The 26,985-nt window shown below is 42.5% G+C and overlaps 1 protein-coding gene across 2 annotated transcripts in view; it reads right to left on the bottom strand.

Annotated features, from left to right (window-relative positions):
- Positions 1-26,985, bottom strand: part of CCDC12 (coiled-coil domain containing 12) — a 405,317-nt gene that overhangs the window by 20,025 nt on the left and 358,307 nt on the right. For both annotated transcript variants that reach the window (XM_044066004.1, XM_044066006.1), the window contains exons 4-5: positions 14,781-14,842; positions 14,645-14,679 (exon numbers count right to left, since the gene is read on the bottom strand). In XM_044066004.1, the coding sequence (XP_043921939.1) occupies positions 14,645-14,679; positions 14,781-14,842 (97 nt within the window). The remainder of the gene's footprint in view (positions 1-14,644; positions 14,680-14,780; positions 14,843-26,985) is intronic.

Raw genomic sequence — 26,985 nt, 5'->3', positions numbered from 1 at the left:
TTGTAGTGCAATCTGTTATCAGAATGTCGAACCCATATTAGCGAATGCTCACTACCATTCGCTAATGTAGATTCGGACATTTCTGGATTGGAATTACACAAACTGGAAAAACAAGTACTCGACCATCCCAGTTTCACATAAGTGCCATTCCAGATTTTGATGGCAAACAGTTACAAACGCATCAAATTTCTTACAATCAAACAGGTCACCGCTCATATTTAACATGGCACCAAGACAACACACAAAGGGTATTTCTACTGGAGACACAAAACAAGGTCAAACTTCTACAGTAATAGCCTAAAAAAACAAAAAAAAAAATAGTAGTGCATTATTTCCCTTATTCCTGACTCCAGTATTTACAACATATATGTAAAATTTATAATTCTAGTACTGGGTGGAGGCTCTGGACAACATCTCCTAAAGGACCATCATTCCTCAGATTTCCAACTAAAATTTAAAATCAATAGCCTTAAGACCCTCAGTTATCTAGTAAGTGGCATCCCCCTGTACACCGTCTCATAAAGACTCCTCTATAGTAATCTGTGTCTTGCCTTTTGGGCCATTTCAGAGTAAGCCTTCCTTCACCTCTGTTTATCTTATTTTGTCCTTAGCAAGGATGGAGGGAACTTTTCTCTAAAGACATGCTTCTGGAGCATTTCTCCCCGGGCCTCTGCTGAAAACAGGATCTGTGGAACCTAGTCGGACTTTCTCAGTCAACAAATGTTAAATAAATAAATATAAATAAAAACTTTTGAATACGGTTTATTGCTTAGGCTTGTAATGGTCTTTAGACTGCCTAGTACTTATCCATGAACCTACAAGAATCACTAAAATAAGTTACTAGCTGATGTTATAAGTCTTCTTTTTAAAATCAGACTTCAATGACACCACTTCACAATTTAAAGTGCCTCCTGTCATTTATACTAATGTTGGAGGATTTGTTTTAACCAAATATTGCTATCTGAAACAACGAGATGAAATCTAGATTGTACAGTTGATCCAAATGACAGCTGCCTTCCTCAAAAAGTAAATGTGCCTGCCAGATTGTCTAACAAGCAAGACACTATTACTGTAGAAATAAACACCATATTTTTATTGTTATAGAACAATATTTGATTTTTACAATAAGAACTTTAAGCAGTTAATTAGTGCTGCAATGGGGGTAGAATGGCCCTTAGCTACACCAACTGTTTCATGGTAATAAGGGTTAAGGAATGTGTGCTCTTTTCCAGTTTTTCATCCTGCCATTTTACTGAAGGTATTTGATATGAAGGAAAGGCAGCCAGAGCAAATCAGAAGAATTTATAAGACATAACATACATATTAATTTATGACAAGCTGCAGAAGACTAGCCACACTTACAGACTGGAGATAAAGAAAGAATACAAAATCCAAGGGAACGTCTATAACATGAATAACATGAAGCTGAAGCAGGTGGAAAAGCAAGTGAATGAAGATCCTACTTAGCTTGCAAGGAAGATGGTAAACTGCACAGAAGAAATCTCAGACATCTGTACAACACAGGTATGATGAAGGTTAAGTTCCAGAAAGATAAGAAACAATGCCTTCAAGTGCTGCACCCAGCCCTCTTGCAAGAAAAGTAAAGTACAGTTTGTGTACACTTACCATAAATGTAGATGTTAGAGTGTATTCACTGTTGCAGTCATTACAACTGGGTGATCCTGCTGGGAGGCTACCCTCAGTCGGCCTGAATTCCAAAGTCTAGGTCTGGCATCAGCTGCTGTCACCTCTTCCCTGAAGTCAGTGTGCCAGGGGTATAAAAGATGCAGCCGACACCATTTTCTTCAGTTTTTCTTGCCCCAGATGTCAGGTGCCCCCAAAAGGGTAGGCTAAAAATATGTCAATAAAACATGCATGCACCAAAGTATATATTTTGCCATCATCTACAAGCAAATACACCACACAGGTTGTATAGAATAGAGAAGTATAGATAAGTTCCAGCAAAGAAATGGGGGATGGCTTTGGGTAACCTGGACTGCAACAGTGAATACACTCGAACATCTACATTTATAGTAAGTGTACACAACTGTACTATGTTCTTTGTGTTTCACTGTTGCAGTCATTACAATTGGGTTGAATCCCAAAGCTAAGGTTGGGAGGCTGGAGCTAAATAGCATTAGGAGCGGCTATTAGGACCAGCAGAACTGTAGTGGCAAAGCCTGCCCTGGATTTAGAGTAGAGTGGTAAGTGATAGTGCTTTGTGAAGGTGTGCACTGAACTCCAAGTAGCAGCCTTTAAAATGTCTTTGGTTGGTACTCCCCTGAGGAAGGCTGCTGAAGTGGCTGCTGCTCTGGTTGAATGTGACCTAATGCCCTTAGGTACTGGCTTGCCATGTTGTGAATAGCAGAAACGAATGCAGTGGCCTTTCCACTTTGAAATAGTCTGCTTTGAGATCACCTTTCCTTGTGATCCTGCAGCATATGCCACTAGTAATTGCTCTGTCTTTCTGAAAGCTTTGGTTCTGTTCAAATAGAAGCGTAGCTGTCTGTGTATGTCCAAAGAATGCAGAATTCTCTCCCCCTTATTCTGTGGCTTTGGATAAAAGGTAGGCAGATGAATAGTTTGGTTAAGGGCCACACTGGACACTACCTTAGGCATAAATGTCGGGTTTGTCCTCAGAGAAACCCTGTCTGGATAAAAGATTCCACAGCCATGAGTGCCTGTAGCTCTGAGACTCGTCTTTCAGAAGTTATTGCTAGGAGAAGAGCTATTTTCCAAGATAAAAACTTTATATCAGCTGTAGCGGCTGGCTCAAAAGGAGGCAGGGTGAGTTTTTCCAAGACATAATTGAGGTCCCATGCAGGTATCTCCTTGGAGGCCTTAAATGTTTGGCTCCTCTGAGGTAAAGCCTTAATAAAGGATGAGAAAAGACTGGTGGCTCTGCATTGTAATGAGCTGAAATGGCAGAGGCATGAATTTTTATAGATGAAAAGTATAGGCCTTTATCCAGCATCTCAGTCAAGTATTGCAAAATATGAGGAATATTTGGTACAGCTGTGTCAATTCCTTGTGCCTGGTTCCAAGCACAGAATCTCTTCCATTTTCCAGCATAGGATTTTCTAGTACTAGGCCTTGCCTCCAAAATGACATCCATCACTGCTTTAGTGAGAGGTGTGTTTTGTATGACTACATTATCCGCCATGCTGCCAGATTTAAGGTCTTGAGTTGGCTGTGCAGGATCTGATTGTTCTGCTGGGACAGTAGATGAGGCACTTGAGGTAAGGTCCAGGCTGGGCATTGAGACAAGTTCCTTAGGATTGGATACCAGTACTGGCATGGCCAGTCTGGGGCAATCAGTATCATTTTTGGCTTCTCCTGTCTGACCTTTAGGAGTACCTTGGGGAGGAGAGGCATAGGAGGAAAGGCATATACTGTTAAGATTTTCCAGCTGAAAGATAGGGCATCCACTTTCCATGCTTGTCTGTGATAAGTCCTTGTGCAGAATCTCTTTAGTTGGCAGTTGTGAGGTGAGGCAAATAGATCCATGTCCAAGCATCTCCATTTCCTTGTTATCATGCTGAAGACTTGTGGATCCAATTTCCACTCGTGGGGATCCATGAGGTTTCTGCTTAGTTCGTCTGCCAGAGTATTTATCTTTCCTGGCAGGAATTGTGCCTGGTAAGTAAATGCTGTGTCCCACAAAGTCATGGCTAGTCTGCAAAGGGGGTAAGAATGAGTGCCTCCCTGCTTGTTTATATACCACATGACCATGGTGTTGTCTGTCTTTATCAGTAGTTGTCCCGGATGAAGTAGGTCCTTGAAGGCTGTCAGGGCATTTTGAACAGCTAGCATCTCTTTTTGATCGATATGTAGATACATTTGGTTTGTGGCCCATGTGCCTTGAATACATTTTCCTGCCATGTGGGCTCCCCAGGCATAATCCGATGCATCCGTTGTTAATGTCTGTGTGGCTGGGGGTAGAGTGAATGGCTGTCCCTTGTTCTGGTGACAGGCCTTCGCCCACATCAAAACTCCTGTTGCAGGCAGGGAATGAGAGTAACTATTGTTTCCAGGCTGGGGCAATGTTGAGTCCAAACACTTTTTAGGTACCATTGAAGTTTCCTCATATGCAGTCTTGCATATGGAATTAGTAGAATGCAGGATGCCATGAAGCCCAAAGCCTGCAAATTTTTTTTTGCAGATAACTGGGCCTTTGTTGTCAACTGTTTGAAATAGGTAGTCAGTTGCATTTGTTTGTCTGGCATGAGATAAGCCATCTGGGCAGTTGTATTTAAGCTTGCACCCAGGAATATTATCTCTTGAGAGGGTACTAGTTTTGATTTCTGTTCGTTGACTGTGTACCCTAAGCATGGTAGTAATCTCTTTACAAACGCCAGATGCTGTAGTAGAATGTCCTTGTTCTCTGCTTGAATGAGGCAGTCGTCCAAGTAAGGATATATTTGTATTCCTCTGTCTGCAGAATGCAATTACTGGTGCCAGGCACTTTGTGAAGACCCTTGGCGCAGTAGATAAGCCAAAGGGCAGTGCAGAGAATTGGTAGTGCACTGAGCCAGCTTTGAATCTGAGGTATCTTCTGCATGTTTGTCTGACTGGGACATGCAGGTATGCCTCTTTTTTATCTAAAGTCACAAGCCAAGCCTTCTTGCCCAACATGGGCAGAAGCTGCTGTAGAGTCAACATTTTGAATTTTGGAATATCCAGATATGTGTTTAGAATAGATAGGTCCAGTATAGGTCTCCAGGCTTTGTCCTTTCTGGGTAGCAAGAACAGTCTTGAATAAAATCCTTGTCCCTGCTCTTGCTCCGGTACTTGTTGAATGGCCCTTATGTCCATGAGGGATGAGACTTATTTTTGTGCCTCTGCCCATTGATGTTTTGTCAGCTCTGGCCAACCGTTTGCCCTTGGCAGGGTATGGAAGTGAAACTTGTAGCCTTGTGACACTATGTTTAAGACCCATTTGTCCTGGGTTATTATGTGCCAATTTTGTGAAAAAAGTGCTAGTTTTCCCCCTAAAGGTGCTGCCAGAAGATAAGTGCTTGGTGCAGGCAGGGGGAAGTCATTGGGACTGTTTCCTGTATGGCTGTGATTTGTCTTCTCCAGTTTTGGAGGTAGAAGCACCCCATTGTTTAGACCTGTACGAAACTTGGGGCTGGGATCTGCCTCTAGGGTGTCTGTATCTGCCCCTTTGTGGCCTGTCTGACACTGGAAAGGACCAATTTTTTGTAGGCCAGTGTCTGCTAAATCTTGGTGGCTGTACCTGTAAGAAATCCTTGACTGTGCATAGATTTAGCTTTGCCCTCCATTTTCTTCAACACTTCTTCTGCTTTAACACCAAACAAAGCATCATGCTGTAATGGAGCATCTAATAATTTTGCTTTAACATGATCAGGTAGATTTTGTTCCTTTAACCAAGCATGTCTCCTAATGACAGAACCTGTAACTGCGGCCCTGCAGGAGGCCTCCAGAGAATCAAAACCACATTGCAAAGTATGCTTTCCAACTTGTTCAGCTGCATGCAATAATTTCTGCATTTCTTTGTTTTCTGCACATTCAGAATTTATCAACATTTTCTGTTTAAGCAGTGACATAATATATTGCTGATATTTGAGCATATGAAACTGACAATTTAAAGCCCTTATAGCCAGGGTAGCTGAAGTGTAAATCTTTTTTCCCCATCTGTCCAGTGCCCTAGAATCCCTGTCAGAGGGAGTAGGGTTTTTTGCAGTGGAAGCCTTGACCCCTTTGGGACCCTGAGAGATAGTTTCTGGGTCAGCAGCAAGGTTTTTGAAAAGGAATTTATGAGAATCAGGAACCCTGTAGTACCTGTCCGGCTTAACAGGAGCTGGAGGTAAGGAGTCAGGGGTCAGACTGGACTCTGAAAATACATCATCTACAATGTCTAACACAGGAGGAATAGCTAGGGGCCTGTGTTGTGGTAGTAAAAGGAAGTCTCCGAGCCTTTTCTTAGATTCTAAATAATCTTGGCTCTCCCAGTGGAAATGCTCCCTCATAATATGTAAAGTTTCCCCAAAAGAATAATCCTCAGGAGGAGAGGCTGAAGGGATTGATTCTTCAGCATCAGAATCCTCATAGGGAGGAAGAGAGTATTCCTGATCAGAAGAGGAATCAGATGAAATGGAAACCTAATCTGAAGATTCATATTCTGTCTCTTGCCTAGGCCTCTTATCAGGAGGGGGATGGGAACCCCTGATCAAAGTAATTAGGTCTTCGGCCATTTTGAGCATCTGTTTTTTAGGCATGGAGGCCTGTCCATGAGGCTGTTGTACTTGTTTCTTTGTCTTTAAAGGTGCTTTAGCCTTTGCATTTGAAGCTGAAGTCGTTTTAACATATAACCGAGTAGGTCTGAAAACACAGTCAAAAGCCGATGCCTGCTCAGTGGCTCCGGCCCCATCTCTGAGGGAATAGTTTATGAAGGTCCAATACCTTGAGCTTCTAGCGGCCTGGTCGACTCCACGTGGGTGTCGGTAGGGGCCTGCGAGTCTAAAGTAGCGGTCATCAGGGCTGTGAAGGCACCTCACTGAGAACTGGTGACTGGCTTAGAAGAAGCCTCGTCGTCTGTTTTGTACCTCGGATGCCTGTCCTTTTCCTTGCGTTTCTTGTGAATTCCGGTAGTCGAATGGCTATCAGACGACATTGTATAGTTAAATCTTCTGCCAAAATAGTGGAATGCAAAATCGTACCGACGCTTAATAGTGCGTTGGTTAAATCTAGCACAAAACCGACAAGTAGCAACGTTGTGGTCAGGGCCTAGGCAAGGAGTACAGTAAGAATGAAAGTCCTTATGAGGTATTTGCTTCCCACAAGAAATACAATTATTAACTTTTTCTGACATCGGTCTGGAGCAAGAAAAAAGTTTCCCCAATGGGGTACTTAGCTTTTAGTGAAGACTTCGGATCTGAAATTCGAACACGAAAATCTCAGGGGTCGGCAGACCGGCACTTGCGAACTGCTTTAGCTTCGGGCACCGCGCGGCAAGAAAGACTGAAGAAAATGGCGTCGGCTGCATCTTTTATACCCCTGGCGCACTGATGTCAGCGAAGAGGCGACAGCAGCTGACACCGGACCTAGACTTTGGAATTCAGGCCGACTAAGGGTAGCCTGCCATCAGGATAACCCAATTGTAATGACTGCAACAGTGAAACACGAAGAACATCAGCTGGGATCTGCACAGAGAAAGACACTCCTGAAGTGTTCCTTTTTTTTTTATTCTCTCTCTCAACACCAAACCAACTACCACTAGCTGTTCTCATTTACTGGGTCTACCAGGCTGCTCCCCCCCACCTCGGTTCAACTCAAACCATGTCTCGGTCTGGTGAGAAGATATGGGATGTTGGCGCAGTGTGATACTGCTGCCAGGAAGTGTGTCCTAACTCCCACCACCCACGACAGCCTTGCGAGCTCTGCAATTACTGCCATCAGCAGGAGCAGTGCACCTCCACAAAAATGCAACCTCCTGATGATGTGGGTCACTGTTTCTCAGCACGAAGCTCACCGGGCACTTAATGCTGCTTACTGTAGTGAATCTAGGATGCCGCGATGGGCCCTGACACTGACTGCACCTCCCCCTGTAACATGAGTTATCTGGGGCACAGTGAGGACTTTATCCCTCCATGCCACAGAGACATTTGAAGGGTTTATTGTATTCCCAGGAACATGATAGCCTGATACTATGCAAGCCCTAGCCAAGATGAGGTGATGATATAATTAGATTTCTTCTTTGTTCTCTAAACTGTGAAATGAAGCGCAAGATCAGAAGGAATGGTACAAAGTAGTGCAGGAATCTGCAGCACCAAAAGGATGGAAAATGCATTCACTGTTACTTCCTGACTGCCCTATTACACATAGTAAAACAGGGAGAGAAAGTACAGTTGTGTACACCTACCATAAATGTAGATGTTCGAGTGTCTTCACTGTTGCAGTCATGACTGTAGGGTTCTCCCCTGCCGGTAGGCAGCCCTCGGTCGGCCAGAATCCCAAAGTCTGGGTCCGGCGTCGGCTGTTCAACCATGCTCCCTGACGTCAGAGCGCCAGGAGTATAAAGCTGACGCCATCTTCTCCAGTTTTTCTTGCCCCAGATGTCAGGAGTCCCAAAATGAAAAAGGTCCCATAACCTTTGCAAATACACCTCAGAAGAATGGTGAAAAAAGGAAATACACAAAAGTAAAAATAAGAGGGGACAGGAGGGAGGGAAACCCAGACAGCAACAGTGAAGACACTCGAACATCTACATTTATGGTAGGTGTACACAACTGTACTATGTTAATCATGTTTCACTGTTGCAGTCATGACTGTAGGGTAGAATCCCAAAGCTGAAAGAAAGGGAGGTGGTCATAAAGAGGAAGGGGCGGCTAAAAGGCCCTGCAAGACTGCAGAGGCAAAGCCTGCCCTAGACTTAGAGTAGAGAGGTAGATTGTAGTGCTTAGAAAAAGTATGCACTGAACTCCAAGTTGCAGCTTCCAAAATGTCCTTGGTAGGAACTCCCCTGAGGAAGGCCGCAGAAGTGGCAGCAGCTCTGGTGGAATGAGTCCATACTCCCTGGGATTTGCTTTCCATGGTGAGAATAACAAAATCTGATTCCATGAGCAATCCATTTAGAAATGGTCTGTTTTGAAATGGCTTTACCTTGGGAACTTGAAGCATAAGAAACAAACAATTGTTCTGATTTTCTGATGTCCTTGGTTCTGTTCAGGTAAAAACGTAGTTGTCTGTGTACATCCAAGGAATGTAAGATCCTTTCCCCTTTATTTTGAGGAGAGGGGAAAAAGGTTGGCAAGTGGATAGTTTTATTTAAAGCCACTTTGGAAACCACCTTCGGCATGAAGGTAGGATTTGTCCTCAGAGATACCCTGTCTTGATGAAAAATAATATAAGGTTCCACAGCCATAAGAGCTTGTAACTCTGAAACTCTCCTGGCAGAGGTTAGGGCTAACAGGATAGCTGTCTTCCAAGATAAAAACTTGATGTCAGAAGAGGCAGCAGGCTCAAAGGGAGGCAAGGTTAGTTTCTCCAAAACATAGTTGAGATCCCAAGCAGGAATGGGAGGAGATCTAGGAGGTCTTAAGTTCTTAGCTCCTCTGAGAAACTGTCACATGAGCTGGTGAGAAAAGATTGGAGGGTCCGTATTATAATGAGCAGAAATAGCAGAGGCATGTATCTTAATGGAAGAAAAAGAGAGACCCTTATGTAAGAGATCTGTCAAGCAAAGTAAAATTAAAGTAATGTTAGGAAGAAGAGGATCAGAATCCTGAGCCTGCATCCAGGAACAAAATCTTTTCCATTTTCCTGCATAAGATTTTCTAGTGCTAGGACGTCTGGCTTCTAAAATGACATCCATAATCTGCTTGGGCAGTAAAGAAGAAATCAAAGGCCCTGGATTAACCAGGCCACAAGGCTGAGAGTTCTGACATGAGAGTGTAGAACCTGACCCTGATGCTGGGACAGAAGGTTCGGAGACGGAGGTAAAACCCAAGGGGGCTCCAGACATAGGTTTTTTAGAGTTGGATACCAAAACTGCCGAGGCCAATTTGGAGCCAGCAAGATTATCATCTTGGGCTTGTCCTATTTTATCTTCAATAAAACCCGTGGAAGAAGAGGAAGTGGCGGAAAGGCATATCCAGAGAGGTTCCTCCAACTGAAGGACAGGGCATCCACTTTCCAAGCTTTTCTGTGGAAAGTCCTGGTGCAAAAATTCTGTAATGATGATTGAGATGGGATGCAAAGAGGTCTATGTGAGGGCATCCCCAGACTGCTGTTATCATCCTGAATATTTTGGTGTCCAGCATCCACTCATGTGGATCTGAAAGGTTTCTGCTCAGACTGTCTGCCAGGAGGTTTTGTTTCCCTGGTAGAAACTGAGCTTGAAGGTCCAGATTGTAAGCTAGAGCTGTGTTCCATAGATCCATGGCTAGTCTGCATAGGGGGTAGGAATGAGATCCCCCTTGCTTGTTTATGTACCACATAACTGTGGTGTTGTCTGTCCGTATTAGTAGTTGTCCTGGTTGTAAAAGATTCCTGAAGGCCAATAAAGCTTTCTGAACGGCTAACATTTCCTTTAAGTTGATATGCAGGTGCTTCTGATCCTTTGTCCAAAGGTCCTGCAGACAATTGCCCTGAAAATGGGCTCCCCAAGCATAATCTGAGGCGTCCGTGGTTAGAATCTGAGTGGCAGGAGGCAGATGAAAGGGTTTCCCTTTGTTTAGTGCACAAGCCCTGGACCACCAAAGAAATTCCTTTTGAAGGCAAGGAAGGACGGAGATCAGTATGTCTAAACTGTGGCAATGCTGAGACCATACACTTTTTAGGTACCACTGTATTTTCCTCGTGTGTAGTCTTGCATATGGTACAAGAAGGATGCAGGAGGCCATGTAACCCAAAGCCTGCAGGAATTTCCTTGCAGATAGTTGAGTTAGAGTTGCCAAGGTTTTGAAAGTTGAATCCAGCTGTAATTGTTTTTCGGATGTCAGAAATGCCATCTGGGTTGTAGTGTTTAGAAGTGCACCCAGAAAAGTTATCTGTTGTGATGGTGTCAAATTTGACTTTTTTATGTTTACAGAGAATCCCAGGAACTTGAGGAGGTTCTGTACAAATTCTAGATGCTGGAGTAAGACATCCTTGCTGTCTGCCTGAATTAGACAATCGTCCAGATAAGGGTAAATTTGAATTCCCTTGAGTCTGCAGTAAGCTACTACTGGAGCCAGGCATTTGGTGAAGACCCTGGGCAGTAGACAATCCAAAGGGCAGCAGAGAATTGAAAGTGCCTCGATCCGGCCTTGAACCTGAGGTATTTTCTGCGATCCTGCCTGATGGGAATGTGTAAATATGCCTCCTTTAAATCCAAAGTTACCATCCATGCACCTTTGGACAGCATTGGAAGTAGCTGCTGTAGAGTAAGCATCTTGAATTTTGGAATCTCTAGAAAGGTGTTCAAGACCGACAGATCCAGAATGGGTCTCCATGAGTTTTGCTTCCTTGGGACTAGAAAGAGCCTTGAGTAAAAACCTTTTCCCATCTCTGAAAGAGGAACCAGTTCTATGGCATTCATTGCCAAAAGAGCTTCCACCTGGTTTAAGGCCTCTGCCCACTGATGTTTTGTAAGGTCTGGCCATCCGCTTGGCCTTGGCAAGGTATGAAAATGGAATTTGTAACCTCTTAAAATCACATCCAAAACCCATTTGTCTTGGGTTATTTGAGTCCAATTTTGATAAAAAAGAGAGTTTTCCTCCAAGAGGGGCTTCCAGGCAAGACGTTCCTGTATCCCAACATCGAGTTTGTTTCCTTTGAGATTGTGACCTGTCCTCTCCTCCCCTAGGGGTGGAAGCAGTCCACTGTCTTGATCTATAAGCAGCTTGTGTTTGAGGCCTCCCTCTAGAGTGTCTATATCTACCCCTCTGAGGCTTGTCTGAAGAGGGAAAGGACCAATTTTTTGAAGGCCAATTCCTGCTAAATCTAGGTGGCTGTACTTGTAAGAAATCTTTAACTGTTTGCATGGATTTCGCCTTGTCCTCCATCTTTTTAATCACCTCTTCAGCTTTAGATCCAAACAAAACATTATGCTGAACAGGAGCATCCAATAATTTAGCCTTTAGTTGTTCAGGTAAATTTTGTTCCTTTAGCCATGCATGTCTTCTAATGACTGTGCCAGAGGCTGCAGCCCTACAAGAAGCCTCCAAGGCATCAAATCCACAGTGTAAACCATGCTTCCCAACCTGTTCAGTGGCATGCAATAAGTCATGTAATTCCTTATCATCTGCACAAGCAGAAATGGAAGTAAACTTTTGTTTTAAGACAGACAAGAGAAATTGTTGGTATTTAAGCATATAAAGCCCTAATGGACAAAGTAGCAGAAGTGTACACCTTTTGCCCCATCTTTCTAAGGATCGAGAATCCTTTTCAGTAGGAATGGGATTTTTGGCAGAAGCGGCCTTAACTCCCTTAGGACCCTGAGAAATGGTTTCAGGGTCAGCAGTAGGGTTCTTGTATAAAAACTGATGGGAATCAGGAACCCTGTAATATCTATCAGGCTTAACAGGAGCAGGAGGAAAAGAGTCAGGGGTTAAGTTAGCCTCCGAAAAGGCATCATCCACAATATCCAAAACAGGAGGAATAGCCAGGGGTCTATGTTGGGGAAGAAGAAGAAAATCCCTCAGTCTTTTCTTGGATTCCAAATACTCCTGTCCCTCCCAGGTGAAATGTTCCCTCATTTCATGCAAAGTTTCCCCAAAAGAGAAATCCTCAGGAGGAGAAGCTGGAGGAATGGATTCTTCAGCATCAGAATCCTCATAAGGAGGGGAAAGAATATTCCTGATCAGAAGAAGAAACTGAGGAGACAGAAGCCTGATCACAGGAACCATAATAAACATCCTGCCTTGGCCTTTTGTCTGGAGGGGGATGTGAAACCCTAATCATAGTAAGTAAATCCTCCGCCATCTTGAGTAACTGTTTCTGTGACTTGGGAGCCGGTTCAGAAGAGGCCTGTGTTGAAGTCTTTGGTTTAGAAGGAGTCTTTGCCTTTACTAGAAGCTGAGTAGGCCTGAAAACCCCTTCGGAAGCTGGTACCTGCACAGCGGCTCCGGACCCATCCGAAGGAGCATTGTCCGAAGGTCCTGCAACAGAAATATTTAAAGGCCTGGTTGGCTCCTCATGAGAGTCCGTTTCGGCCATCGGTTCTGAAATGGCTGATGACAGGGGCTGCAAAAGCACCTCACTGACGACGGCCAAACCTGAAGCTGGCTCCACATGTGCACTATCATCAGATTTGGACCTCGGAGGCCTGTCTTTATCCTTGCAACGTTTGTGAACTCCGGTAGCCGGAACTGTATCCGACGACATTTTGTAGTTAAAGCGCCTACCGAAGTAATGAAAAGCAAAATCGTATCTTCGCTTAATTGTACGTTGATTGAATCTAGCACAAAACCGACAACTAGCTACGTCGTGGTCAGGGCCTAAGCAAGGAATACAGTAAGAATGAAAATCCTTATGAGGTATTTGCTTCCCACATGAAATACAATTATTAACTTTTTCTGACATCGGAGTGGAGCAAGAAAAGTTTCAACGGGGTACTTAGCTTTGAGTGGAGAAGAAAGTCTTCGGACCGAAGTATATAGAAAAATTCGTCAGGAGTCAACCAACCGGCACTTGCAAACTGCTATCACCGCACGGCAAGAAAGACTGGAGAAGATGGCGTTGGCTGTCAGCTTTATACTCCTGGCGCTCTGACGTCAGGGAGCATGGTTGAACAGCCGATGCCGGACCCAGACTTTGGGATTCTGGCCGACCGAGGGCTGCCTGCCGGCAGGGGAGAACCCTACAGTCATGACTGCAACAGTGACTGCAACAGTGAAACACGATGAACATCAGAATTTTCCTTGTTGGTGAACAGATTAATTTGGGAACTGGCTCAATTCCAGATGCTAGACATTTGTAAAATGCATCTCCCTTCTTAAGATCTGCAGTAGCAGTCAGGGTTTTTCCAGTCTGGAAGAACAGCTTCTTTGATGACAGGCTCAGTGGGAGGGATAACATGGGTCCCTTTCCAATTACTTAACCAGAAACTCATTTAGAAGTTTCCAGAAGAAGGGTTGGGGACACTAGTTCATTATGTACAGAACCTCATGAGCTTCAAGTTTTCCCCAAAGGAAGGGGTGTCTGTGTGTCTGTGGATCTTGTGTCTTATCTGAATTTCAGACAAAATATACCAGGTCTTCCAAATACCTATATGAACCTGAAAGGACGGTATTGCCATCTTCCAGTTCTGAGTGCAAACTCACACAAGGCTGAATGTACTGAAGTACCATACTGGGTGTTTGGGGTTATTAAGGCAGTACACAGCGTATAGAACTCAACAATGAGCTCAGAGTTAACATCAAGTTATACTTCCCAAGCTGTGGTTTTCACCATCCATGACTCCAGCTCTCACCAGGCATCAAATGTTTGTCGGCCTTCTAGGTCTTCAGCCACTTGTACTACAATATGTCATGGTGTGGCAACAATGTCAAGTCTAGGGGGGGAGACACGGGGAAAGGAATCCCTAATCCCAAATGCCCCTGACCTTATTCTGAGTGATCAGGCCGGATGCCCTCAGTAACCCTAACACCTTGAAGAGCTAACGGTTTGCCTCTGAAGAATCATGTACTCACCAAGCAAGCATATGCTCAGCAAGTGACACCCGGAAGACCATTTTACTAATGGACTTGCCTCCTGGGTGGCTAGGCTCCAACCTAATTTTAGCCCTTAGTAAGGCTGTATTCTGACTATGATGCAGGGTTGCATGCAGGTACCCAATTCCTACTAATTAGTTACTAACAGAAGAAAAAAAATGCAAAATAGTAGTATACAAAAGTTAATCACCCTTTGAATCCCAGTGTCTTAAAAAGAGAGAGAGAGAGAGAGACAGAGAGAGAGGACCCAAACTCCTCATGGCTTTTCATAAACTTCTAGATGAAAAGTACTATTCTAAGACTTCAGTGCAGGTCTTTGGGAATGTCAATACCATGGTTATCATTTTTATGTACAAATTAACCTGTTACCTGCTAGAAGCCACATCAGTAAGCAAGCAAAAGACATTTATTTGCTAAACTCTGATGCAGCATTACTACTGCACTCACCACGTGGCTCTGAACCGCATGCAATGTAAAGTACTTACCAGTCAGGTTTTCTTGGTGCAAGGTTTGCCAAGTCCTAAAAAAAAAAGAAAAAAAAAAAGATAAAGAAATGAACTTAATATAATTGAAAGAATTCTGGAGCTAACTAGATGCTGTTGGGGGTGGGGGACAACATACCACTTCTTCAATTACAGGTCCAGGTTTTGCAGCTTCAAGCTGATCTTTCACTTTGTCCTCAACTAGGGGAAAGCCAGAAAACAAGATTTAATATAATAAAAATGTAATAAATATTTTGCCATAACTGCAGCATATGAATTTAAGAAATCTGCCTCCTTTTTCTCACTTCCTCACTTATATAGTCAATCTTTTTTCCATTCAATGATAAATTCAGCTCCAACTTTACCCCTCCCCCCCCCCACAAACTCCCCCTGAGGAAATACTATTAAATACAACTCCCCTGCTATCATTAGGGAAGAGGTCCTTAATGGTCTCTCTAAGGCCAGGAACACTGCATCAATAGACCCAGACAATACCCCAGGATGTCTTCTAAATAGCATAAAAAATGACCTATCAGGGCCTCTGCAACTGCTAGTTAACTATAGCCTCCAAACAGGCTTCATGCCTCATGAATAGAGAACAGCAACAGTCATCCCTGCGTACAAAGGTGGGCCATCTACAGATCCTGGAAACTACAGACCATATATGCAAAGCCATGGAAAGAATTATCATGGAAATGATACAGTAAACCTCGAGACACTGGATCCAACCCAGTTCGGTTTCATCAAGGGCAGATCATGTCTACTCACACAGTTCATCCCCAACCCAATTTAAGTACAACCTGGACAATTATATGGGGAACAGGAAAGTCATCCCTGGTTTGGCACCTATGTCTCTGATGGACACAGGTAACCTGCAAATTGTTCATCTCCCAGGCCCTAGCTTGTAAATGTTTAATTTCCCAAGCCCCTGCTTACAGACATCAAGGGTATCAGAACTTGTCAGAGATTTGGGATGCATTGCTTAGCTTAAAAAGGCCCTCATGGTCGTTAACCTAGTAAACACCTATGAACAATATCTACTGGAAAAAAGTGCCACCACTGTCCATGTCCCAAAAATACCCAATCCAGCAAAGCTGAACCACTACAGACTGACAGCAATCGTGCTACCCACGGGAAAATATTTGAAAAACTGATTTATGAATAATTAACTTCTTAAATTAACACTGCATCCTATCCCCAAAACATGGTTTTGAATCAAGCTTTAATATTTCTGCCACTTTATTTCTTGTTACTGGCACCATTTACTGAATATGGACAAAGTATCACCATTTTCATAAATCTCTTAAAATAAGCCTTTGCATCTGTGGAAACACTTTTTTCCTACTCCATAACCAGAACAACAAACTTAGACCAGAGCACTCTCACATAACTCTCCAACTACCTTTACAAATTATCCTTTTCAGATAAAAGTTTGGAGAGCCACTGCAATCACCAACCTCATTTACTTCTGTTGTCCCACAAGACTAACCTAGGTCCAAACACAAAAGTAATTTTCTACACCAATTATCTCGTACAACTTTGGGCTTCAAAGCAATCTAAATTCACTCTAATACCTCTTGCAGCAATACTCTGCATGTACATACAACTATCTCTTCACAACTTAACTTGCCTTAAATTCCATCAAAATCAAAATGATGCTCTTCAGTATCCTCCAAAGATTGTTAGCAACCATTCACTGCAAATATTAATCACAAAGGTATCCCACTTTAACACATGGATACTTATGTATCTTAACATGGGTAACTAGACTCCAGTCCTCCCTCACTTTCAGCACAAAGAGAAAATACTATGCCAACTTAAACTCTCCTACTCTATTTCTAAAGATGTTCTTTCCACAAACAAGTTACTCCACATATAAAAATGTCTTCATCCCTCATTTCTCTAACAGCTGTAGGCTAGTTAACTGGAAAAAATGAATGAATAACTAAATAAATAATGAGGTCTATATTCATCTTCATAAACCTCTCACATTCCAGAAGCCAAGTGTCAACTCCCTGCCAAAACTAACACACACTCAACTTAAGGCACACTTGCCTTTCTTCCACTACCACCTACAAACTCCTCTTACACAACTTCTGTCCTCCCAGGCTTCAGTTAAACACAACCAATATTTCCTATTCTCTACTAGTGCCCCCAGTACCCTTTTTCTTGAAGTCTACTACTGAAAAAAAAAAAAACTCAAACTTTCCTTGGCTATATGAATATCTTCCTACATGAAAATTAGTAACAGCCCAGCTTAAAATCATCAATGCTTCCATCCAACGCAGATGCATAACAATCCATCTTATTCTTGCCTAATTTGTGAGGAGACTCTGCATTTTTATGAATCATGACAGATCTATTTGTATGGTTTGCTCATCTCAAATAGGCTTAATAAACTTAACACTGTGCGTGCTATGTATATTAAGTACATATTGAGTTTCTTTACACAGTTGAAGATGGTCAAAAGACCAGTCCACCTACCAGTTAATAAATGTCATAACTAGCTAAGTAACACCTTGGTGTGCAATGTAGCTGCATCTGAATGAAGCATGCATTTCAAGCAAAAGCATGTAGTTATGCAGGATCCTTTGCACACTTCTAATTTTAACATACGAGTAACTTCACACTCCTAATTACATAATTAATGGGGGAATTAATAGTTCATCTACTATGTCTGGCAAAAACACAAGATGAAGTGGAAACATGCTCTCCATGCAAAATATCACAACTGTTTATAAATCAGTAGTGTTATACTACAATATTGCTACATTAAACAACTGTAAAAATGTGCCCTCTACTGAAAATTATCTGCCTGGGGGTACTTTGTTTCGCTATAATGCAACAACCTGCCACTAATGCTTTCACTGCAGAATAAACAGCTGTTCTGCATCACTTAATGAGTGCTCATTGCCAAATGCCATTGGTAGGTTACTCCTCAGAGATGAAGTATCCCCCACAGTTGATTCAATGGAATAGGAGGTGCAGCCTCCTGCATAGGACATAAGATAAGTACCGTCATACTTTTTGTGAAAGTAGTCATAGTTTTCTTAATGCGGTTTCTGCAGATTTTTCTTTAGGAACTGTGCCTTCTGCAACAGCATGACAACATCTAATGCAACATGCAATTATCTGTACTTAATTCATAGTTCATGTGATAGCTAGATACAGAACCACATGAACATGACTGACAGTTATATGAGCTGCAAACAGGCTTCCTCTGGTAGCCCTAGATTTGATTCCCTTTGCCTTCACCTAAGTAATGAGAGACTCTAATAAAATAATTATCAGACTAGTGCTCCTGGATCAAAATGACATGCAGACGTACAACTTGGTTGAAGGCCGACACTCCAGCTACCTTAGGCATAAAACTAGGATTAGGTCTGAGAACAGACCCCGTTCCCTGATGAATATCAAGTACAGAGACTTGTATGACAAGGCCTGAAGTTTGAAATTTGCCTGGTCGAGGTTAGACACCAAAAACAATGTTTTCTAGAAAGAAAACTAACCCTACAAAAGAAGCAGGGTCAAAGGGAGGCTGTCTGAGTGCTTGCAATATCAAGGTAATATCACATGGAGGAGCTGGGTTTTTAAAAGGGAATCTCAAAAGAAAGGTCTCCTTTGCAAATTTATTTTTTATTTTTATTTAACATTTGTTTACCGGGAAAGTCCGACTTGGAACAATGCCAATTTTCAGCAGAGGCCTGGGAAGAAATGCTTCAGAAGCATGTCTTCGTACCATGGGAGGAAACCAGAGCACCAGGAGGAAACCCACATGAACACATGGAGGACATGCAGACTCCGCACAGAAGGCACCCCAGCCATGAATCAAACTGGAGAATCTCTTACTGTGAGGCGACAACACTACCACTGTGCCGTCCCCACTTTACTTTGCTTTACAGACTTTCAGAGATGCTGTAGAGGAATTATTTTTACCCATGCGGTGGTTGGAAACAGCTGCTAATGGAGCTTTAATTGTAGAACAGCTGACACCACAGTGAAAGAGACTTGCCAAAAATGTAGAATAGAAGACAGGGGGGAGGGCTGAGAGAGGGTCAAGGCTATTCCTTAACTGATTGTGTGGAAAATTATTTCTATTTGCTCTTGTAAATCTGTCCAGTTGAAGGTTTCTGAGAGGCAGTTAGAATACATACCACCCAAGAACATGGAGAAGAACCCTTGGCTATCACTGGAATTGGAAAACGCATGCAATTAGCCTAAGGAACTTGATGTGCAGGTAAGGCTTACCACACGGGTGTGAAAATAAATCCAGAAGATATAGGACCCCAAGGAGATAAAAGAAGATGAGGTCATAGGAAGGGAAATCAAACTTGTCGAGACCAAACAGGAGCAATGAAGGTTACTCTCGCCTGGCACAAAAAAGCTTCCTGTAGAAACTTCATTATCAGTGTAACTATGGGGCAAGTATAAAAACCACCAGGTGGCCAAAAATGGACAAGAAGGCAAAGTAGCTGCTGCTACACTTCTAGATGGTAGGAAATGAAAAAGGACTGCAGTAAACCTGGCCCCAACAATGGAACATCTCCTTTGGCACTCACTCGATGAGGGACCACTCGTGAAGCACAAGAAAAGTGAGTCGATCTGTCTGCTAGAAATTTTAACTGACCTGGTTTGTGTATTGCTATGAAAAAAGCATGGATACATATTGTCCACTGCAACACCCTCATGACCTCTCAACATAACGGCCCCCCCCCCCACCATTTGTTGATGTACCAGACTACTGAACTGATATCCATCTGGATAGAAATTACCTGGGAAAGGCAGTCCTGAAGTTCCTGCAACTAACAGGACTGCCTTCATTTCCAGAACACGGAAATGAAGATGGAATCTCTGACTAGTTTACATTCCCTGAACTGTGAACTGTCCTACACCTCAAGATGCCCACCCAGCTCAGCAGGGAAGCTTTCATGCTTACAGAAGCCATGAAAAAAAGTAAAGATAAATGGATGCCCTTGCGTTAGAGGGGAGCTTATCCACCAAGAGATGAGATGATGACAGAAGAAGATATCTTTATTTGATGGCAGAGACCATGTCAAGAGGGGCCGCCCTCATGAAAAATCTTGCATGACATACTAAGGTTACAGAGGTGGCCATGGATTCCAGTAAGCAAAATGCTGTCGGGTTCAAAGTAGAACTGACTTCCTGTACCTTTTGGCAAAGTGATGTCAGCATTACATATGGTAGTTTCGCAATTTGAAAAACTGTGTCTAGATGATATTGTATGAAATCTAATGTCTGAGCGGTATACAATTTTGATTTTTTATAATTCAGAGATTCCCAAGGATTGACATAATCAAGGCAAACAACCTCTCGTTCTTGCAGTGGGGAGTCAACTGTAATATGGAAACACTTAGAACCCCTGCATTCTAAGGTGTGCTGCCACCACTGCCACACATTTGGGAAACACCAGGGGTGGAGGTGGGAGGGCTGTGGTGAAATCAAATGTCAGGGCTATGAAATGATAGTGACTGGCTTCCAATTAGATTTGTAGGATTCGTAGAGATCTTCTGGACTGCAGAGAACTCCTCACATGATAATAGGCATCCTGAAAATCTATGGAGCACATCCAGTCCCACCTCCTACATCAGGAAGAATGGACTGTACAGTGACCATACTGAATACAGTAGTTTTTAACAATTTTTTACAAACGTGATTAGACTGTTGGGGGTAAACATGAGCCAGATGTAATTTTTTGTGTTAGTAAGAAAGAAAGAAAAGTAAGAAAGAAAGAAAAAAAAAAAATTAAGGATCCTTTGTGGTCTGGTAGGACTTTTGTTGAGCAACCAGGAAATTTCTTGAGGTAACCCTACTTTGTTAGGTGGGGGGGGCTATATCTGGAAGGGACTTAAAAGGGGGACTGGTTTAGATTTGAATGGAATCATGTAGCCTTCACCCATGAATCGTTTATGATAGTCATCAAGTACCTGGGTAAAGAGACAAACATCCTCCAGTTGCCTCCAGAGGACAGCAATTAGGCAAGATTTCCAGAATGCTGAAAGTTTTTTTCAGGGAAAGGTCCTCTAAACTGGTGATTCTGTGGAACCCCTCTGCCTCTCGGGCAGTGTCCACTAGGGTTCTCGCTTCAGCTCTGTAGACCCTTTCAAAAGAGGAGTCAGCTTCACACTGCTGGAAATGCCTGAACCACAGTATTCCTCTGCTCCGATACTTGGAAAATCAGTCTTTGAAGATTACAGAGGTGAACTCCAACTGCAGACAATGTCTTACCCTCTTACTCAAAGTTTCTTTTACATTAGGTCCAAAAAGAAAACACATCAAAAGGGTCACTAAGAAAAGGTGCCTTAAACTTGTCAGTGAAATCACCCAGTTGCTGCCAAGCAGGACATATAGCAGCACCAGTATTTGATGCTCTAGATGTCCCATCTGCATTAGAAACGTACCTCATTGTGACATTAACAATACGCAAGGTAACCAGCTGAGCCTCCATGGACTTTGTCTCTGTTGTCTGAGGTCTCCTGAGGGACTGTAACAGTTCATTAGTTAAATCCAACTGGAATCTGGGGATAAGAGATAGGTAATTCAATGCTCCAAGAGAAAAAGCTTCCTGAAGCCATTTGTAACACATCAATCAGCCTGTTGGTAGGAGGGACCACTTAGGAGGAAGACAGGCCTCCTCCAAAAGCCCTGCAGAACACTTCCTCATCAGAGAAAGGGGAATCAGTGGGCCAAATTCCCTCTCTGTCTTAACATTTCCATTAACTCACCAAACTAGGTGTCCTCAGAGAAGATATGGGGAGACCCTTCCCCTTCATCATGGTCAGCGTCCTTAGTAAGACTCCCAAGTCCAAGTGTCTCTTCTTACAGTTTCTGTGCTCTTCAGGGGTGGGGTGGGTTCTGTGCACCTTGAGTAAGGGATGGGTCAAGGATCTGAAGCAGGCAGTCTCTAAGAAGGATAAAATCCAATAAGACAGATGACCATCAGCCAAAGTCTTCTCAAAAGCCTTGAATGTTGAGGATGGAGCCAACACAGGGACGGTCTATGCTGGATCGTGTGAATGTTTACCAAATGAGATAATATTGCACGCTTTACCATACAATTAGAGCACATTTTAGTACACCAGGTATTTTATACAAGTGTAAATTCTTGAGGAAGGGCTCTGGTATCAGAAGAGGACTTAACAATGACACCCAGTCATCTACAAACTTGGTTAGCCAGAGGTCTTGGTTCATGATCTGTAGATGAGAAAAGTACATGAAAGTCAAAAGTGGTCCCAGCACAGAGTTCTGTAGGATACCATTGGTCACCTTCATAATCTCTGATGAAGCTGCTGCTACTCACACCACGTAGGCCTCTGTCTTTTAGCCAATTTCCTATGCATCTTGCTACATTGTGATCTATTTACAATGCCTTAAGATTACTAAATTTGCTATCATGGGGGTGTTGTCAAATCCAAAAGAGCATAAGTAAATATTCTACCTACCCACCCAGAGAGTGCCACTTTTGTTACGTGGCCCAACTTGTGGGGAGCAAGGAAAAAATTCTCAGGTCTTTGGTCATTTTGCAAAAGTTTCTTTACACTGTATGATAAAGTCATGCAGGTTGATGGAGTGTTTAATGCTCGTTTCTGAAGCTACCTTTGGCACATAGGATTGATTTGTACATATAGCGATTTGTGTTTTTCTAACAAATATAATTGTATTTATTTTGACAAACAAAATGTTATTGTTAAAGAGCAGTTGCCTTCGATAGACCATAAATACCAGGCAAAATGAGTACATTACACTCAAGATAACTATCAAAAATTTACTAAGCAATGACAGACTCTGCGTGAGTCGGGTAATGTCTCTGTTTAGCTATTTCCAATATTTAAACATAATGGCAGATAATGTTGTTTGTGAGTGCAGAATCCCCTTAATTTTTCACTTTGTCAGCACAGAGTCTTGAGGTAGAATTCCCAGGAGCCAAAAGGACAGGTCTGTAAAGGGTGGGATCAGTCTCCTTAATATCCAAGAAATGGCTTTGAAGGCTTTCACCCAAATGGCCTGACAGTAAGAGAATAGCCAGAACAGACGTAAATAATCAGCACTATCTGCTCCACACTTCCAACAGGAAATGACTCCAAAACAAGGGGGAAGAAGTTGCTGGGGAATTAATTGCCAAAAATTAATCTTTTTGAAGGGGGTGAAGAACAAAAGCTGCCCATTTCTTACTCATAATTAGAATATAATTCCAGACAGTATGGTCAATGTCTACATTAAATATTGACCACCACTGTTTATCATATCATATTCAGATGGGTGTGGGTTGTAATTATTAATAAGATTGTAGAGAACTGAGCGCAAATGTGGTCTGGGTAGCAGTATCCTACGATCTGAAGTCCAAGATCCATTCTAATTTTGCATCCAAAACCAGCCCCTTTATAAAGCTTACTAATTAACGGTACTGCCTCCATGGAAGACTACAATTATTCCAATGAGTTCTACCCTCAGCCAGAGTCAACAGCATATGAAGATTCTGAGGGAATAGATTGTTACCGATACAGGATTCCCATCTTCTCATAGCCTATCAAATAGGGGTAACATTTCTGGTCATTCCTATTTATTGGGGTCAGACCTCTGCCAAGTATATAATTCAGACTACTTGGGTCTCATACTTTTCTTCTGGTCTTAGGTGGAAAGTGCTTAGCTTTGTGTGAAAATTAGGGCAATCTCTGGCATGGACTAAATTGGCCTGGGATGACTTCTAGCCAACAAAGCAGATTAAGTCTGCAGCAGAGGCATATCTTTTAAGATCGGGAGACCACGATTTCCAAACTTCCTATAGGCCATCACCTTTTAAATGTGCAATACAAGGGTTTTTTTAATATTATAAATAAAACATAAACAGGAGATTTTGAAGGTTACTGATAAGGGGGTTGGTCCCCAGCTGTGGAATGCAACAGGCTTGGAATAGATATCCGGGGTGTAAAAACATCCACACTGTTGAGATTTTTGCCAAAAATGACAGATCCAGTGTACACTATTTGTTAAGCACGTGTCTGCAATGGCCACTAAGGGATTAAGATTGTCTACATATATGTTACTGAAAGTGTGGGTAATTCTAATTCCTAAATACTTGTGTCTATTGCCACTGTACTCCATTAGCTGGTAAGATTTTTTTTGTAAACCCTGGGAGGTTAGGGGAAACAAGATAGCTTTTTGCAGGTTAATCTTCAGTCTGGACAGGTGGCCACGTCTTGTAACACTGTAAACACTTTGTTTAAATGTACTTGAGGATCTGTTAACCTAAGTGCTCCTGTTGGACAAACAAGCTAAGTAATTCTACTGCTAGACAAACAGCATCAGGGATAGGGGACATCCGTGTCAGATTCATCTGTAAAGTTCAAAGATGGGGGAGGGCACTATTTGTAATAACTCATGCCAGTCGATTAAACAGCCCCTTAGACTACCTTAAAAAAAATTCGGAGATAAAGGATTGAAAAACGTGCCACAAAAAGTCCCACTGAAGGGTATGTTAAATGTCTGCCTTATAAATACCATGGAAGAGCACCACCCTGGGTTTATCATTCAAACAACTAAGCTGATGGATATTGTAAAAATATCTTAGAATTCCTGGGATGCCTTGCCTATCCCATAAAAACCCTTGATGATTATTCCCTACTAGACACTGAATGACATTTGCTAATCTAGATGCTAATATTTTTGCTAATATTTCATCTCAACTGGAAATAAACAGAGAGGTCCACAGTTTTGTGGAATTGATGGGTTCTTCTGTTCTTTCAAAAATGAAGACATCTGCTCATCTGGTGAAGTTTTTGTTAAAGAGATAGCAAATTTACACCCACTTTAGTGTCTGGCTGTTTACAGACTTAACCCATCCAGGTCAGAGGCTTTGCCTGATTTCAAAGCATATTTTGCCCTCTGTACTTCATCTGATGAAAGGAGTCTACAAAGAGCATTGCAGGTGGAAGGGATGGTCATCTTATTCTCCTTGCAAAAGCAACCTAGTTATAAAATGAGGACTACGGTGGACTCGGATACACCTTCCAGAGGCAGGATGCTACTGGAGAATTTTCTTGCACTGAATAACATACAATAAAACTCTCATTAGACAAAGCTTGGATGGCCTGTGTTTTTTCTTTCCCTCAGCCTGTTTGCTAACAGCTTGTGGAGCTTATTTGCTTAGCCCAGTACAGCAACCTCAGTCTTATAAGCTAAATTTTTTTTACACATTTTCCATTTCTTTTCACAAGACAACATTACTGCAGTCAGAATCAATGTGGCAAAACATAACATAATCCCTTTCGCATCCTAGATGGTAAATAAAGTCCAACAGATTTTATACGTGCCCCACGCATGCCATACTGAGCAGGATACACTGACAACTCTTGAAAGAGGCAATCAATACAATGGCTTATGGCCAAAAGTTCACAGGTCATTTCAAGATCAGAGAATCCAATCTAGTAGCATTGAGTTTATGTGGCCAAAAGTCACGACTACGAACCCATAATACTTTACTGGGTCAGAAAAGGGCATCTGGAATCAACTCGACTTTCTCAGTACCTTCTACCAGGCGAAGATTGTAAGAAAAATATCTAGTTTACCAGCAGCTCCTGTGTGAAGTGAAAAGAAAGAAAAACTCTACTTATTTGTATGAAGCACCCTCCAGATGTCAGTTAAAAAAAAATAAATAAAAAGTTCTGTATCCACCTCTGTATTGTTTCTATGCATCTCCCTAGGTTGTGTTCTCCCTGACGAGAAGGTCAGTGCTTTATTAAATATAACATGGAAATCAGCACCAGAAGAGGTAAATAATGTTCCTTGCTACTTATGAGACCCATCATAAAATGAATTGAATGCAGTTAAATTTTCTTCTATCGTCCATAAAAGTTGATGATTATTAACCTTCGCGCAGATTTAACTTGGGCTATTACCTGGCAAACATCATCATATTTCTTTGAATCCAAATTTTTGGACCTAGCTTCTCTCTCACCAAGACCGGTACTCCCCCAACTCCTTCCTCACTGTCGTAACGCAAGGGCAAGACTGGCAAAGCTTGTTTTGACTCTTGCAAAATGCTATCTGGAAAATGGAGCTGGTACAGTCTATGCAATACACAAGCTAACTTTACTTCTGCATTAACACTCTTGATACTCTTGATTTTTCTAACAGTGCAAATTTCCCAGAAACATCACATTCATTATGATGTGAGTGGGCAAAACGTAAGCAATCTTAAAAGAAAAAAAAAATTTAGCAACAAAGCTTTAGCATAAGATAACACTAAGATTCTGTGCAGTGCTTACAGTGCCAAAACACTGTAGGCAGGAACTCAACAAGCTAGCAGGAGACCCGCTAAATGCGGTCAGGAAATGGCTGGCAATGACAGTCAGAAAAGGCAGTTTTTGCTTACCACACTGTCTCCCCTGTAATCACCAGAATGTGGTGAGCAGAAACCATTAATCCCATGACTGGGATTTGAGATATCTAGATAATTCCTGCTTAGAGGAGAAACTGGCTAGTCTCTTCATCAGACAGGGATTAGAAACTATGCTAACCTTCATCTGGGCATTCCCAGAAGGAGAAGTTTGAGAGCTGGTTGGAGGTACTGAGACCAGCTTCAATGGTGGAGGGTTTAACTTTCAAATATTAGGAAAAGAGAGGTGGACGCTAGACCCAATCTGTCTTATCTTCTACAGAGGGAAGAAAAGTCTTGAGGATTAGTTTATTACAGCACTCCTGTAAAGTCCTACAACCAAACTGCTTCAAATATTCCAAACACAGTCAAGCCATGCATAACTCATGGGTGTTCTGACACACACACACACACACACACACACACACACACACACACACACACACACACACACACACACACACACACACACACACACACACACACGGCAAAAGACACACACACACACTCACACGGCAAAAGACACACACACACACTCACACGGCAACACACACACACACACTCACACACTGCAACACACACACTATGCAACACACACACTATGCAACACACACACTATGCAACACACACACTGCAACACACACACACACTGCAACACACACACACACTGCAACACACACACACACTGCAACACACACACACACTGCAACACACTGCAACACACACTGCAACACACACACACACACACACGGCAACAAACACACACATACACATGGCGACAAACACACACACACGGCGACAAACACACACACGGCGACAAACACACACACGGCGACAAACACACACATGGCAAAAAAAATGGTCGATAACACCTGCAGAACAGAGCTGCACAAGAAGGAATATGTAACCTCAGACCCAGCAAGAGACAACATAAAATCGACAGCCCAGTGCC

Source organism: Protopterus annectens, chromosome 3.part0, assembly GCF_019279795.1.
Source record: "Protopterus annectens isolate FY-2018-M chromosome 3.part0, PAN1.0, whole genome shotgun sequence".
NCBI classification, from domain to species: Eukaryota; Metazoa; Chordata; order Ceratodontiformes; family Protopteridae; genus Protopterus; species Protopterus annectens.
This window is presented reverse-complemented; position numbering and strand designations above follow the sequence as displayed.